Source organism: Nelumbo lutea, chromosome 4 (assembly GCF_056320005.1).
Source record: "Nelumbo lutea isolate HS-2025 chromosome 4, American lotus-T2T, whole genome shotgun sequence".
NCBI classification, from domain to species: Eukaryota; Viridiplantae; Streptophyta; class Magnoliopsida; order Proteales; family Nelumbonaceae; genus Nelumbo; species Nelumbo lutea.
The window spans coordinates 15,157,555-15,172,088 of NC_142687.1; the positions used below are offsets into that span (position 1 = coordinate 15,157,555).

The 14,534-nt window shown below is 36.7% G+C and overlaps 1 protein-coding gene across 10 annotated transcripts in view; it reads left to right on the forward strand.

Moving 5' to 3' along the window:
- Window positions 1-14,534, forward strand: part of LOC148854119 (inositol hexakisphosphate and diphosphoinositol-pentakisphosphate kinase VIP2-like) — a 130,731-nt gene that overhangs the window by 16,097 nt on the left and 100,100 nt on the right. For 9 of the 10 annotated variants that reach the window (XM_088983835.1, XM_088983837.1, XM_088983836.1 and 6 more), the window contains 3 exons: window positions 781-844; window positions 3,892-4,045; window positions 4,565-4,635. In XM_088983835.1, the coding sequence (XP_088839961.1) occupies window positions 781-844; window positions 3,892-4,045; window positions 4,565-4,635 (289 nt within the window). Of the gene's footprint in view, window positions 1-780; window positions 845-3,254; window positions 3,394-3,505; window positions 3,567-3,891; window positions 4,046-4,564; window positions 4,636-14,534 lie in introns of those variants that run through there. The other variant, XM_088983844.1, reaches the window with a different exon arrangement.

Genomic DNA, 14,534 nt, shown 5'->3' on the forward strand with positions numbered 1-14,534 from the left:
ATGTTGCGTGAGGTTACAAGAATGAGCTAAAAGAAATTCAAATAGCTGATAATTAATATGTATGTAACAATACAGTGGGTGGTGAGATCAGCTAATGCCTTTGCTGATGTCCTGGCAAAACAAGGGGCAAATATCTGGGCTCAACTGTAATTTTGTATCAGCACTTGTGCACTTTTTGCTTTAGCTTATGTGCTTTCTATTTGGATAGGCGGCTCCTCATGCCTTTCCAAGGGACTGTCATGTAATCTGTCTTTGATTTAATGAAAGTTTGATTTTTTATCTATCAAAAAACACGTCAACAAAGGCTGCTATTAAATGCCAAGAAAGAGCATAAACCACTTCCAAGTTCTTGAAATGAAATTGCAACAGATGAAGTAGTGATTAATTGTCTCACTACTGGCTTTGCATGTGATACTTGTGTTTGGAATAACACCCAAGTTCTGAACCAGGTTTAACTAGCCACTTGAACTGAGAAAACTGGGAAGTGGATCCTACTCTAGTTCATGATAAGTGATTACTGGGAAGTTTTTGATGGTTTTAATGTTAAATTGTGTGGTTAAACTGGATTCTTTTCCAATTTCATTTGCAGTCTGCTTGTCAAAACATTGCCTTTAACAAGGAACATGAAAGTATTCCCTTAAAATCAACAGGCCAAATCCAGTAATTAATTCTTTTTATTTTTGATAAGTTTTTGACTTGATGTGGCATGTAAAAGGAATCTTGCCATGCCATCTGGTTCACCCTTGTTTTCTGCACTGATTGAATAATCAACATTTTCAGGCCATTTTTGGTAAATGAATTGGAACCCCAACACCTTCTTCATGACAGAAGGAAGGTATATGAGGTATGTTTCCAAATACTTCATTCATCTGGGCTGCTATAATATCCATCCATGAATCATTTTAGATTGTATGGCATTTTGGTTGCAGACACAAACACACACACACACACACACACACACACACACATTTTATACTGAAGGAGAGAGGGTAACCCTTAGTTCTCTCATATCATGCTCCGTCAAAATTACCTGAATGATTCTTTTTGGGAATGCTCTGAAAATCATAATTGTATTGTAAATTGTAGAGAAGGTACAACCAAAATGAGTTAAACTATTGTATCAAGTTTTGTTTTTGAAAATTTCAAAAATTAAGAATTTATACTTACATACATGCATACATTTGTACATATTATATGTCCCTATGTACACTAGAAGCATGATATGACATAACCAAGTTTAATTGAAAGTCAAATTAACTCAGATATGGTGCAAAATGAACTCAATAAGGTTTTTGGATAGGTATTTTTTTGATAGTAAAAATAAAATTTCATTAGGAAAAATTGTATCAAGTAAGCTCTATAAATCTTATTCTAGTTAGGGTTTCAAAACAAAAGTTGAAGGACTTTAAAAAGTGTATACAGTGGGAGGTAGTGCTAGCTGTTTCTTGGGGTGCTAGGTACAAAAAGTCTATGATTTGGTGGATTGGAACTTCTTAATTGATATTATGAGGAGGTGTGGTTTTGGAAATTTGTGGTGTAAATGAATTAAGGGTTGTTTACAAACTAGTCACTACTCATAGGTAGGGTGACCCCCTTTCTCCCTTTCTATTTGCTTTGATTGCTGAAGCTCTAAGCAAATTGATTTCTAGAGCAAATTGCCTACAATTATTCAGAGGTTGGTCAGTGGGCAGAGATAATATTTTGGGCACTCACTTGCAGTTTGTTGATGACATTCTGATTTTTGGTGATGGAGACTGTAGGGACTAGGGAGTGGAAAACTTGATGTTGGTTGTGAAACTTTTTGAGAGGATGTCTAATTTGAGGATTAATTGGTTGAAGAGCTTATTGGTTGGAACCAATATTGAAGAGGATGAGTTAAGGATTTTGGTAGATTCCCTAGCTTACAAGAAGGGAGAGTGGCCGATGAAATACTTAGGCTTACCCCTAGGAGATAACCCTAGATCTGCTTGCTTTTGGTCTCCAGTGGTGGAAAGAGTCGAGAAGCGCTTGGTAGGGTGGAAAAGGATCTATATTTTGATGGGGGGGGGATAACTCTTATTAAGTCTACCCTAGCAACTCTTCCAGTGTACTACATGTCAGTGTTTAGGATGCCATAAGGGATAGTGAGGAAAATTGAAAAAATCATGAGGGATTTTCTTTGGGATCCAGGGAAAAAAGAATGATCATTTGGTTAGATGGGAAAATGTGGTGAAATTGAAGGGAGAAGGGGGGTTGGTTATTGGTAATGTTAGGTTGAAAGGCGGCTTGCCTCGAGGGGCTCGGTACAAAGGCGGCTTGCAGAATCAAGAATGCATAATGTTTAAAATCACATTATCTATTTGAAATAATGCTATTGGGAAAAAAATAAAGACAGAGAGAGCTTCACATGCTTGAATATGTTTTATATGTTATTTTCATTTTATTTTTAAATTTTCATTTTAAATATATTTTAGATGTTATGTTTATGTATTCTAATTTGAGATAATAGGTTTTTTAAAACATTTATTTTAAACTTTAAGTTTATATTTTTAATTAATATTGTGTTTAATGTTTTTAATATTTTGCATTTTTTATTTTCTGGCTTTCTTTTTTCGAAATTTTAGCATTTTTTGCATTTCTGTGCCTTGCTACAAAAGGCGTGTGCCTTGTGCCTCATGCGCAAATTGCCCCTTGTGCTTTTAAAACACTGCTATTGAGTGGCTTCATTTCTGATCCTACCCTTTCAGCATAAACATTACTGCCACACTCATTTTTTGGATATGTTTCTTGATTGCCCAACATTCTGCTCCATATAATGTGGTTGGTCTTACAACTCTTTTATAAAATTTTCCTTTAAATCTAAGTGGTATTCGTCTATCGTGTATGATTCCAGATGCACCCCTCATTTGTCCATTCCACTCTAATTCCATGGGCAACATCCTCCTCAATCTCACCCTTGTTATGAATTATTGGACCAAGGTAATGGAAAATGTTGCATTGCGTTATCTATTGACCTCCAACCCTAAGTGTATCATCATTTGCACTCCTTTTCTTATTATTCTTATTCTTATTCTTATTCTTACTCTTATTCTTCTTCTTCTTATTATTAAAATTACATATCATACATTCTGTTTTAGTCATACTTATTTCAAAATCACTTGTTTCTAGGGTATTTGTCCATAAACTTAATTTTGCATTTAATCCTTCATTAGTTTCATGAATTAAAACAATGTCATCAGCAAATGAAATGGCTTTTATTGTTGTAATCATATGAGTGTGGGCCTTGGCGCAATGGTTGGCTTGCTCCATTGCAACTTGGGTGACCATGGTTCAAATCTTGGAAGGCTGGCTGTATCTGTCCCTCAGACCCCACATTGGCAGGTGCCTCACACACTGTGCTGCCGTATAATAAAAGTAAAGTAAATTTTATATTTTAGAAAATTACCTATTAACAAATTCAGTCCTTTAGAGATTGCAAATTGCAAAATGTGAACCTGAATACAAACTGGTTGAACCATTGAAACAGGTGACCATGGTTGAGGTTCTTTTCTTATTGGTTCTTAAATGTGGTGTGGTGTGAGTTGCCAGTAAGGCCTTTTCTCCCTGCTCTTTGATCTATATTTTCTGTCTTCTTTCAGTAATAGTCTATTTGCCTCATAGACTCCTCTGTGCTTCTTTTTTAATTAATAATTTTTTGCTACCTACTTACCTGTCAAAAAGAAGTGGAGTTGCTACCAGGAAATTATTTATGTTGTAAATATTTGTATTCATGTTAATCTTGGAATTTTTGTGTTGAATAAGTACCATCATTTGCCAAACAACTTAAACTTAAGCTAACAGTTTAGTTGCTTTCCTTGTTTGCAACAGACTGACAGTGAATTGGAGACTAACACATGCCTTTTTTTATTGTAGCGTCTTGAAATGTATGGAATTCCTGTTCCAAGATATGCTCTTGTAAATAGGGAAGTCCCTTATGAAGAGGTGGATTATTTTGTTGAACAAGAAGATTTTGTTGAGGTTCATGGGAAACGCTTCTGGAAGCCATTTGTGGAGAAGCCTATTGATGGTGACTATTTCATCCCTTCTACTGATGAATACTCGTTTATTAGAGTTTTCACTGTTAAATTAAGGATAAGCTGTTGGTTTTTCTTTAGGAAGAAGACTGTGCTTTTATATGCTGCCTACATTTTTTTTCTGGATTAGTAACAGTAAAATTTTCTTAATTTCAAAGTTAAATGCTCATCTACAATGCATGCTGCTACATTGTGGATGTGCATTTTTTAATATTACAAAGAAGATAATGTGGAATGATTTGGGCATATCCTAGTCCTACTTTTGATAAATGAAGCAGAACCCTAGTAAAAAGACAAAGAAACTCCTTTACAATGATAAAATTCAATACACAAGGGTATTTTTATCTTTTAAACATGTATGCTGTTTCTAGTAATGCCCCCTTCATCGAAAAAAGATATGCCCAAAGTGCTCACCAAAAGGATTATGTACGTATTTCTTTTTTCAATATTTTTATGCAATAGACTTTTGATTTGTATATACAATCATGACACAATTTTGTGCTGTTGTTAAGGTGATGATCACAGCATAATGATATACTATCCGAGTTCAGCAGGTGGAGGTATGAAGGAACTGTTTCGTAAGGTGATTTTTCTTATATATGCTTGGTGCTTTTAATTTTAGATAGGCATTTTCAGATGTAATTAATTGCCTTGATTTGGTTGAGTGGCATCTAGGGCATTTATTAGAGATAGCAAATCAGATTTTACAGTTACAATGGGTCTTCACCAAGGTTCAGCGCTTATCCCTTATTTATTTGCACCGATCATGGAAGAATTGACTAAACATCTTCACAAGGTCCCATGGTGTGTGTTTGCTGATGACATTGTTTTAATTGATGAAACTAATGAAGGATTAAATGGAAAATTAAGTTTATGGACAAATTTTTTAGAAACAAGAGTTTTTAGAATAAGTATAATTAAAAGAGAAAATATTCTATTTAAATTTAATAATAATAGGAGTGCAAATCAGGGTACACTTAGGATTGGAGACCGAGAGATAACTCAATGTAACCTTTTCTGGTACCTTGGTTTGACAATTCATTACAAGGGGGAGATTGAGGACAATGTCACCCATAGAATTAGAGCAGTAGGGTAAAAGGTAGGGGTGCAACAGGAGTCTTGTAATAAGTGAATACCAATTCAATTAAAAGGAAAATTCTATAAACAGTTGTAAGGCCAGTTATGTTGTATGGATCAGTGTTGAGCAGTCAAGAAACATATACAAAAAATGAGTGTAGCAGAAATGTGTATGCTGATATGATGAGTGGAAAAACTAGAAGGGTAGGTCAGAAATGAAGTGTTTTGAAGGAACCTAGGAGTAGCTCCCATAGGTGTGATAAAGTGAGAGCAAATATGTTGAGATGATTTGGTCATGTGCATAAGGACCATTGACCACACCTGTAAGGAGTGATCTTTGTCAGATTGCATGTGGTGACATGATATATTTAGACTTCCATGATGACAATTTTAACCTTGCCAATCATATGGCATGCTCAAACCTTTTTAAGTGGTTTAGATTAGTATTTGCATCTTTAGTTTGACTTATTTGTAGGGCATTTAGTTTGGGATAAAGTGGTGGTTGAAACTTGAACAGATTGAAAAAGGAGTTTTTTTTTTTTTGGTTTTTGGTGAAGTAATCATATATATTTAAAAAAAAATCATATATTAAACATGAAAGAGTTGGGGGGGGGGCAGTATGGGTAATCTATGGATGGGGCACACTTGGCATTTTAAAATAATAGGCTCAGTGTATATGTGAAATGTCAGGGGAATTTATATCACTGTGAATCCAGTTGTCATAAACAACATCTCTTTGTGAGTTTTGACTTGAGGGTTGTTAGAATAACTGTTTTTTTATAGTGTTTATGTTCTGTAAGTGCCACAAGGGCATAAGGGTCTTTTTCTTCTTTTTTAAGTGTTGCCCTATATATAATAAAGAAATCTGGCGCCACCAGATCTGATTCATTCTCTCAACCTTTTCTCTTTTCTTTCTGTTCTCTCTTCTCTTCTCTTCTCTTCCATATTTCTTCTATTTTTTTTTTTCTGTTAATATGGTATCAGAGTGGTTCTACTGTGCTCGAGAGCAGATCGAACAAGATTTTTTCCTTCATCGTGTTGTCCTCTCCAGACTGAGATCAGAAAAATAAATCTACAACTGATACAAGAGTTTTTTTTTTTTTTTTTTTTAATTTTTTTCCCATCCTTTTCATGTACCAAGAAAAAAACTATGAATTAAGGTGGCTGAATGCTGTGAAAAAGGATTGTGAGTTTCAAAACTCATTTTTGTGGATTGTGTGATCCTTGTATCTGAGGGTGGAACTTCTATAGGTCATTGATGACCTGGTTCTGCCTTTTTTTGGTGTGGAAATATTGTTCATGGTCTCTCCTGGTAGTAGGTGTGTTTAAAAGGTTTGGAAGAGTGGTAGATTGTGACTGTTAAGCCTATTTAGCACTGAAATCAACCTGGATTTTTTTTTTCTTTTTTTGGGAAAAATTGGGGCTGATCTGGCTTTAGATTGTGTCCAGACTGTATTTGCTTTTCTCTTGGGACTGAATCCTAGGTATGAGTCTATCAAGGTACAAATCTTGGGAAGTAAGGACTTATCTTCAGGGATGAGGTTGCAGCATTACGGACTTTGTGGCATCATGTCCAGTCTGTCAACGCTAAAAGTATGAAGCACAATCCCCAGCTGGCCTCTTGCAACCTCTGAAGATACCAGAATTAGTATAGGATGAAATCTCCCTCGATTTCATCCCATTGACTCGTCCATACACAGCAGCATCGGTAGCAGTGGTATTCATAAGAAAAATTACACGCCTTCATGGAACACCCAAAGTTATTCTCTTAGATTGTGACCCTACATTCTTAAGCAATTTTTGGTGTGGATACTTAAAACTTCAAGGATCAACACTCAATACCTCTACCAGCTACCGCCCTCAGATGGATGGCCAAACCGAAGTCGTCAATAGATGCCTAGAAGCATATTTGTGATGCTTTGCTTGAAGAAAACAACCCACACCAATGGGTTCATTGGATTCCATGGGTTGAACTATGGTATAATTCCACATTCCACTCTTCCACGGGCATCAGAGGCTCCACCTCAATAACCACGGTGGGCACCATTGACCACAAGAGACAACATTCTTAAAGAGCTCAAGGCAAATTCATTGAAAGCACAACAACAAATGAAAAACCAATATGATAGACATCATCGTCATGTTGAACACAAGGCAGATGATTTGGTCTATCTAAAGCTCACTCTCTACCGGCACGGTTCAAAATTTCGATACAATATGCCTCGTATTGGGCGTATTGTATTGTATCTTTGGGGTCTTGATACACCTGTTTATAGGTGTTTCAGGACCCCTCTTGTTTTAATAAAAAAATATGTATGAAAACCTCCTCAAAACCAAAATTTGAAAAAAAAACTAAAAAAATATAAACCGCGTGCTTTTTGTTACCAAATACTAATACACCTCTGTTTGGTCATAATTCACAAAAAAGAACTTGAGTAAACTTAGGGTTTCCCTATTTAGGGTGTATAAGTATGCACTATGTCTGCCAAAACCTCTTAATTATATTCCTTAGAGGAAATACCCTTTGATTTTGATTTTATGTGAAAGAGTTGCTTTGTAAAGGTTAAATCCAATAATAGGTATAAGCAGACCCATCAACTTGGACCCTTAGTGGGTTATACCCATGAGCGGGCCCCACAATTGGTAAATAGGTCATGGGACCCACACATCATTGGGTACTTATGTATTTTAAACTTACACATCATAACAGTGGTCCCGTTAATCAGTAAAAAGTGGGACCAACTATGCTGATTTAGTGGTGGGCATGGCCTACTTAAATATTTAATAGTGAGCCCTACTGACAAGTGGGACCCACTATATTGATTTGGTAGTGGGCATGGCCCACTTTAACATTTTAATGGTGGGCCCCACTAATAAATATGACCCACTATACTAATTTGATTGTGGACATGACCAACTTTGATATTTTAACTATTTATTTTAACGGTGGGACCCACAATATGATAACTTGATAGTGGGTGTGGCCCACCTTAATGTTTTAGACTTGAATATTTTAACAGTGGGCCCTGCTGATGGTTGGGATCCACTATGTTGATTTGAAAGTGGGCATGGCCCACTTTGATATTTTAATTATTTTAACAGTGGGCCCCATTGACAAGTGGACCTACTATGTCAATTTGATGGTGGGCATGCCCCACTTTAATGTTTTAAACTTAAATATTTTAAGTTTTTAACAGTGGGCCCTGCTAGTAAGTGGGACCCACTATGTTAATTATGAATTCGAATATTTAAACAGTGGGCCCCACTGATATATGCTGTTTAATAAGTAGGCATGGCCCACTTTAATATTTTAAGATTAAATGTTCTAACAGTGGGTCCCACTGATAAGTGGGACCCTTGGGACCCACTATGTTGCATGGGTCCCACCAAATCAAATTACTTAAAACCTGTTATAGGTATGGCCCACTACAGCATTAACTCATTATTAAACTTTGCTTTTGTTTATTGTGCATGGGACCCACCAAGCCAAAAACAATTCAGAATTTTGTAGCAGTGGATTATTCATAACTGATTTTCCTTTGAGGTTGATAAAATCCACTGAATACGACAATGGATTAATTTCTAATTACTAAATCCACTGAATAGTGGGTGGGACCCACCAAAACAGCACAACTGTTATAACAGTGGATCCGCTATGTTGATTTCAACAGTGGGTGATGACCCACCAATCAATTTATATTTGGCTTTGAATGTGGTGGACAGGATCCAGCGATTGCAACACTGTTATCTGCTGTTGCAAGGTAATTTGATGGGGACCCACCAACTCATGATAGTTCACAGCTGTCAATGGTGGGGCCAAATTATATTATATATATGTTTTTATAATTGAGGTGGATAGGATCCACAGAGTGAATCTTAACTTATATATTTTAGTTTTGTTTACAGGCAGTGGCATAGTTTCATCCTTTCAAGGTGGATAAGATCCACACCATATGATAGTGGGTCCCTCTGTAACACTTGGCAGCAAGCTGAAAACAGTGGGTCTCAAGAGTTTGTCAATAACAGGTGATAATATGTACTGTTACAGGTGGCAAACCAGCACATCTGTCCCCTTCTCAGGTCGGTAACAGTGCTGTTACAGGTGGCAAATGTGCTGTTACAGGTGGTAAACTAACACATTTGTCCCATTTTCAAGTGTATTGGCAGTGGGTCCCAAAGGATTACTAAATGTTCTGAAAATTGTAATCGTATCGTAAATCATAAAGGGGTTTGAATCGAATCATATTGTGAATTGTATCGTAAATCGTAAGGTTTTTTCAAAAGCTGTTAAAAACTCTAAAATATACCTAAGTCTCTCAAAAAATAGAGAAAATGACTTTGCACAAGCTTTCTAACCCATAAATATCTTATAACTATATAGTAATGATAGGCTTATAGTTACACCAGTGTCAATAAAAAGCAATATCTTGAAATATGAATGAATATGAGCATTACATGACAATGACAATATATCCAAGACTTTAGTTTAGTCAACAAAAAAGATGGGGCAAAACCCAATATACTATTTAGGTTCCTTAAAGTATACAAAAAAAGTGCCCCACTATGCACAAATATATATAGCAGTATAGCCCTATAAATCTTCTGTAATCTATATAAGTTCATTTGTCAAGTTGTCAACTAAAAAACTAAGAACTAAGAAGCCTTATCCATCAAAATATATCAATCTTCATCCTCCTTTATCATTATCTCCATCATCATCATCATCATCATCACTATTATCATCAACAAGTTTAATGTCTTCATCTTCTTCTTCTCTTATTCTTCGTCTGATGAAGAAACAAATTCTTCTTCATCTTGAAGCTGGATTGTCACTTTACTTCGTTAACTTCGTCTGATGAAGAAACAAATAGTATATTGGTGTAATAAAGTTATAAATTATAAATTATAGTAATAGCAAAATAAAACCTACCACGTTTACTTCGTTTATCTACAACTCCTTCAACTTCAGTAAAACACTCCCATATCCATTCATGTTGAATCATCAGAAAGGGTAGGATCTTCCTTTTCAGTTATCCATTCATCATCCGATTCCATGTCTGATAGACAAATTGGATCAAGCCTTTGCTCAGCTTTTCTCTTCTCATGGCGGGATCCCAAGTTGGCGATTGTATTTAACAAACACCAAAGCATTCAATCTTTTTTGTTCCAATCGGTTCCTTCTTTTTGAACGTATCTAGAAAAATTAAAAATCAAGATTCAAGAATTATATAAATCCATATATAATATACCCTTAGCATAGATTTTAATCTCCTAAACTAAATAACCAAAGGAATAGAAGGTTTACTTGCTCAAATGTGCTCCAATTCCTTTCACAACTCGTACAACTACACGTTAAACTCAAAATACGGATTGCCAATTTCTTCAATTTTGTGCCATCTCCATAGTTATCCCACCATATGGCTGCTTTGCCAAGCATGAATATGTAAGTGACTAAGCATAACACAATCAAAAGAAAAAATAATAAACCTAGTTGTCTAATAACAAACCTGGTTGCTCTGTCTTCTGAGTAAGCTTTGCTGTTTCTCTACCGAATAAGCCTTCAGCTGCCTTGAACTTGTCTATTTGATCCTCAATATAATTCTCTCTTGTGTATTGGGAATCATTTTCTCCAAGAAATCATAAAGGCCTTGTTTAATTTCTAAATCTGCATTACAGTTTTCATCATATTGAAAAGCTGGATTTAGAAAATAAGCTGCTGCATGTAATGGCCCATGGAGTTGTAAATCCCAACGTCTATCAATAATGTCCCATAGTGGCTTGTATCTTTTCCTCACATTTCCCAAGTTCTTGGCAATCCTTTCTTTTGCTTGATCTATTGCTTCATAAATATATACCATGGAAGGCCTTTCATCTGAATCAACAACCCGGAGAACTTTCACCAAGGGAAGAGTACTTTTTAGGCAATATTTAACTGATGCCTAAAAGTTAACATCAATTAGCACAATGTCATGTGCTTTAATTCCTTTCTCTTTCCTTGAAAATGGACTTCTTTTCCATTCATCTGATTTAAACATCTTCCTTAATGCATCCCTCTATTGATGAACACTTATTAATGTAAGAGAACAAGTTGCAAAGCGAGTAACAACTGGTCTTGTCAATTCTTTGTTTCCAGTATAATGGCTGTAAAGAGACTGGGCCGAATGGGTCCTAGTGTCTTCTCTTGTAATATCTTTTCTTTTATTGTTGGCTAATGGGCCTCTCTTAATGGGTCTGTTATTTCTTTTTGTTTAATCTCTTTATGTTACTGCCTAGCTGGCCGCCCACTTAAGGGCATACTTGTCATTACTCTAACTTTAATTCTTAATAAAAAAAAGGATTAGAGGAGAAAGGGAAGATAATTCGATTATTCTTCTTCTTCCTTCTGTTTTCGCCATCTTCTTCTCTTGTGTTGCTGCTCTTACTTCTCTTCTTCCTTTTTCTTCTAATCTTCAAATTTACACCTAACATTTGAGGATTGATTTACATCTTGGTATCGGAGCAGGTCTATTTCTTCTTTTTCTTTTTTTTTTTTTCTTTCTTCCTTTCCCATACACCCTTAGATTAAGAGAGTGTATGGAGAGATAGATTCTCTATAGTTCAGAGGATCTCTGGCCTAGTTGGTAGATTCTCTATATTGCCAAGAAGCGGTGCTGTTCTATTGCTGCCCAAAACCTTAGCCGATTAGAGATTTTCGAAGGTACAGGTAAAGGTGAAGCTTTGGGTGTGGCACTCTGTGCTTGGGAGGTGTTTTGTGACTCCTAAAGGGCGGTTCAGGTTTGGAAGAGATTGGGAAGTTCTAGTAGGAGCGGCTACATTTTCTCTCTTCCTCCTCAACAACTGGATGGAGTAAAACCCTAGTTTTCAAGCATCTGGGTTCTGGTTTGACTTCAAGTAAGTTTATATAGACAAAATTTCTGGTTCTTTGATTTTCGTTTGATTAATGGAGCCATACGGAAGTGAGTTCAAGCAAGTGCTAGTTTTAGGCTTTGGCTCGGTAGATTCCGTTTTGACTGGTGTAACCACAATCAAGCTAGATGGGACAAATTATCTTGCTTGGGAACAATCTATAAGAATTTATGTCTGTAGTAGAGGAAAACTCGGGTATCTCACAGGTAGTAAAGTGAAACCCGAAGAGACAGACCCTGAATTTGAGAAATGGATGCAAGAGAACTATATTGTCATAGTATGGTTGGTCAATTCTATGCAACCTCATATAAGTCAGCATTATCTCTGGATGTCTTCAACTAAGGAGATATGGGACAGTGTTACTGAGACCTATTCACAGAAATTGAATGTAGCCAGAGTGTATAAGTCGAAAAGTGATGTGAAGAACCTAAGACAGGGGGAGAAGAGTGTAGCAATCTATTACTCTATACTGAAATCCCTATGGCAAGAAATTGATGTTATGGAGACAGTTGTATGGGAGAGTAAGAATGATGCTGAAATGTATAGGAATTGGTGGAGAGAAATAGGGTGTTTGAATTTTTCACTGGACTCAACCCTGAGTTTGACATCATTAGGCAAAATATCCTGGCCAGAGACGAGGTTACTTTTTCTCATGCATATGCTATGATAAGCAGTGAGGAGAGTAGGCGACAGGTTCAGTTGCTGGGTCCACCTACAGAACACTTAGCACATGCTGGAATAAAGCCAAAGGGTTCTACTGAGAAAAAGGAGCAGATATGTGAATATTGCAAGAAACTGAGGCACACAAAGGACACTTGCTGGAAGCTTCATCCTGAGCTTCTTCCTGATAGGTTTAAGAATAACAACAGCTCCAAGAAGGGCTGTCAGGTAGGAAAGCCTAAAGCAGCTAATGTTGCTATAGTACCTAAAGGAGGAAATAAGGAGAGTGAAGAGAAATCAACCATTGAGCAGTTGGCAGCAATGAAGGCGGATTTTGAAAAGTATGGGAGGCTACTAAATCACTTGGAAGCTACTGTTTCTTCATCTCACTCTTTCAACAACAACACATCATCTTCATCAGCATTTGCTCACTTAGGTATTCGTGCTTTTACAAATCATGCTTTAGTTTCAGGTAATCATAAAATCCCTTGGATTAGTGATTCCGGTGCATCAGACCATATGACCAGCCTGTCTAATCTCTTATGCTCATACCACCTTCTTTCTGGCAAAGAGAAAATATCCCTTGCTGATGGGTCTCTTGCTCCCATCTCTGGTAAAGGAGATATAAAAACCTCTGACACCCTCTATTTATCCTCTATCCTTCATGTCCCTAAACTTAACACAAACCTTTTATCTGTTAGCAGCTTAACTAGATCCATGAATTGCTGCATAACCTTTTTTCCCACCCATTGTGTTTTTTCAGGACCTGCAATCTCAGAGGATGATTGGGAGTGGCCATGAGGCGAATGGAATATACTTGCTGGACACACCGGATCGAGCTTTGGAACCACCTCATGGAGTTGCCTTAGAGTCAATTTTGTCAGAGTCTGTTAACAAAGTCTTGTTATGTCACTTTCGGTTTGGTCATTTGTCATTTTCTGCTTTGAGGAGTGTCTTTATCGAGTCTTCATTGTGAGTCGTGTGAACTGGCAAAGCATTGTAGACATTCTTATTCCGTAAGCAATAAAAGATCTCTTTCTCCTTTTCATATTTATTTTTCACTATGACGTGTGGAGGCCATATCATTTGCCAACTATGGGGGGTTATAGGTACTTTATCCTTTTTATTGATGACTACTCTCGTTACACTTGGATTTATCTCATGAAATCCAAGGATGAAGTGCTAGCTATTGTGCAAAAATTTCATGAACTCATCCTCACCCAGTTTAACACTCGTATCAAAATATTCCGTTTTGATAATGCTAAGGAGTATTTTGAGAGAACCTTTTCCACCTATCTTGAAACTATTGGGGTTATTCATCAAAGTTCTTGTTCCTACACTCTACAACAAAACGGGGTGGTAGAAAGGAAGAACAGACATGTGGTTGAAGTTTCTAGATCCCTCTTGTTTGCATCCCATGTTCCTATAAAATTTTGGGGAGATGCTGTTCTTATTGCTACTTTTTTGATCAATTGTATGCCCTCCCGGGTCCTTGATTTCAAAACCCCCTTTATCTCTTCTCGGATGAGGATATTTTTTCTCTTCCTCTTTGTGTTTTTGGGTGCACTTGCTATGTGCATATTCACAGTCATCAAAGGCTCATAAATGTGTTTTTCTAGGATATGCTTCTACGCAGAAGGGATATTGCTGTTTTGATCCAGTTCGTGGCACCCACTTTGTATCTCGGGATGTCACCTTTGTTGAGTTGACTCCTTTCTTTAGCATTTCTCCTAAGGGGGAGAAATCCGAAGAGCCCTTTGCTATGTCTCCAGCTATTCCTCTTCCCATTCCTCTTGAGTCCTATCATGAGGTGTCTACTTCTCCCACTGGACCTACCTC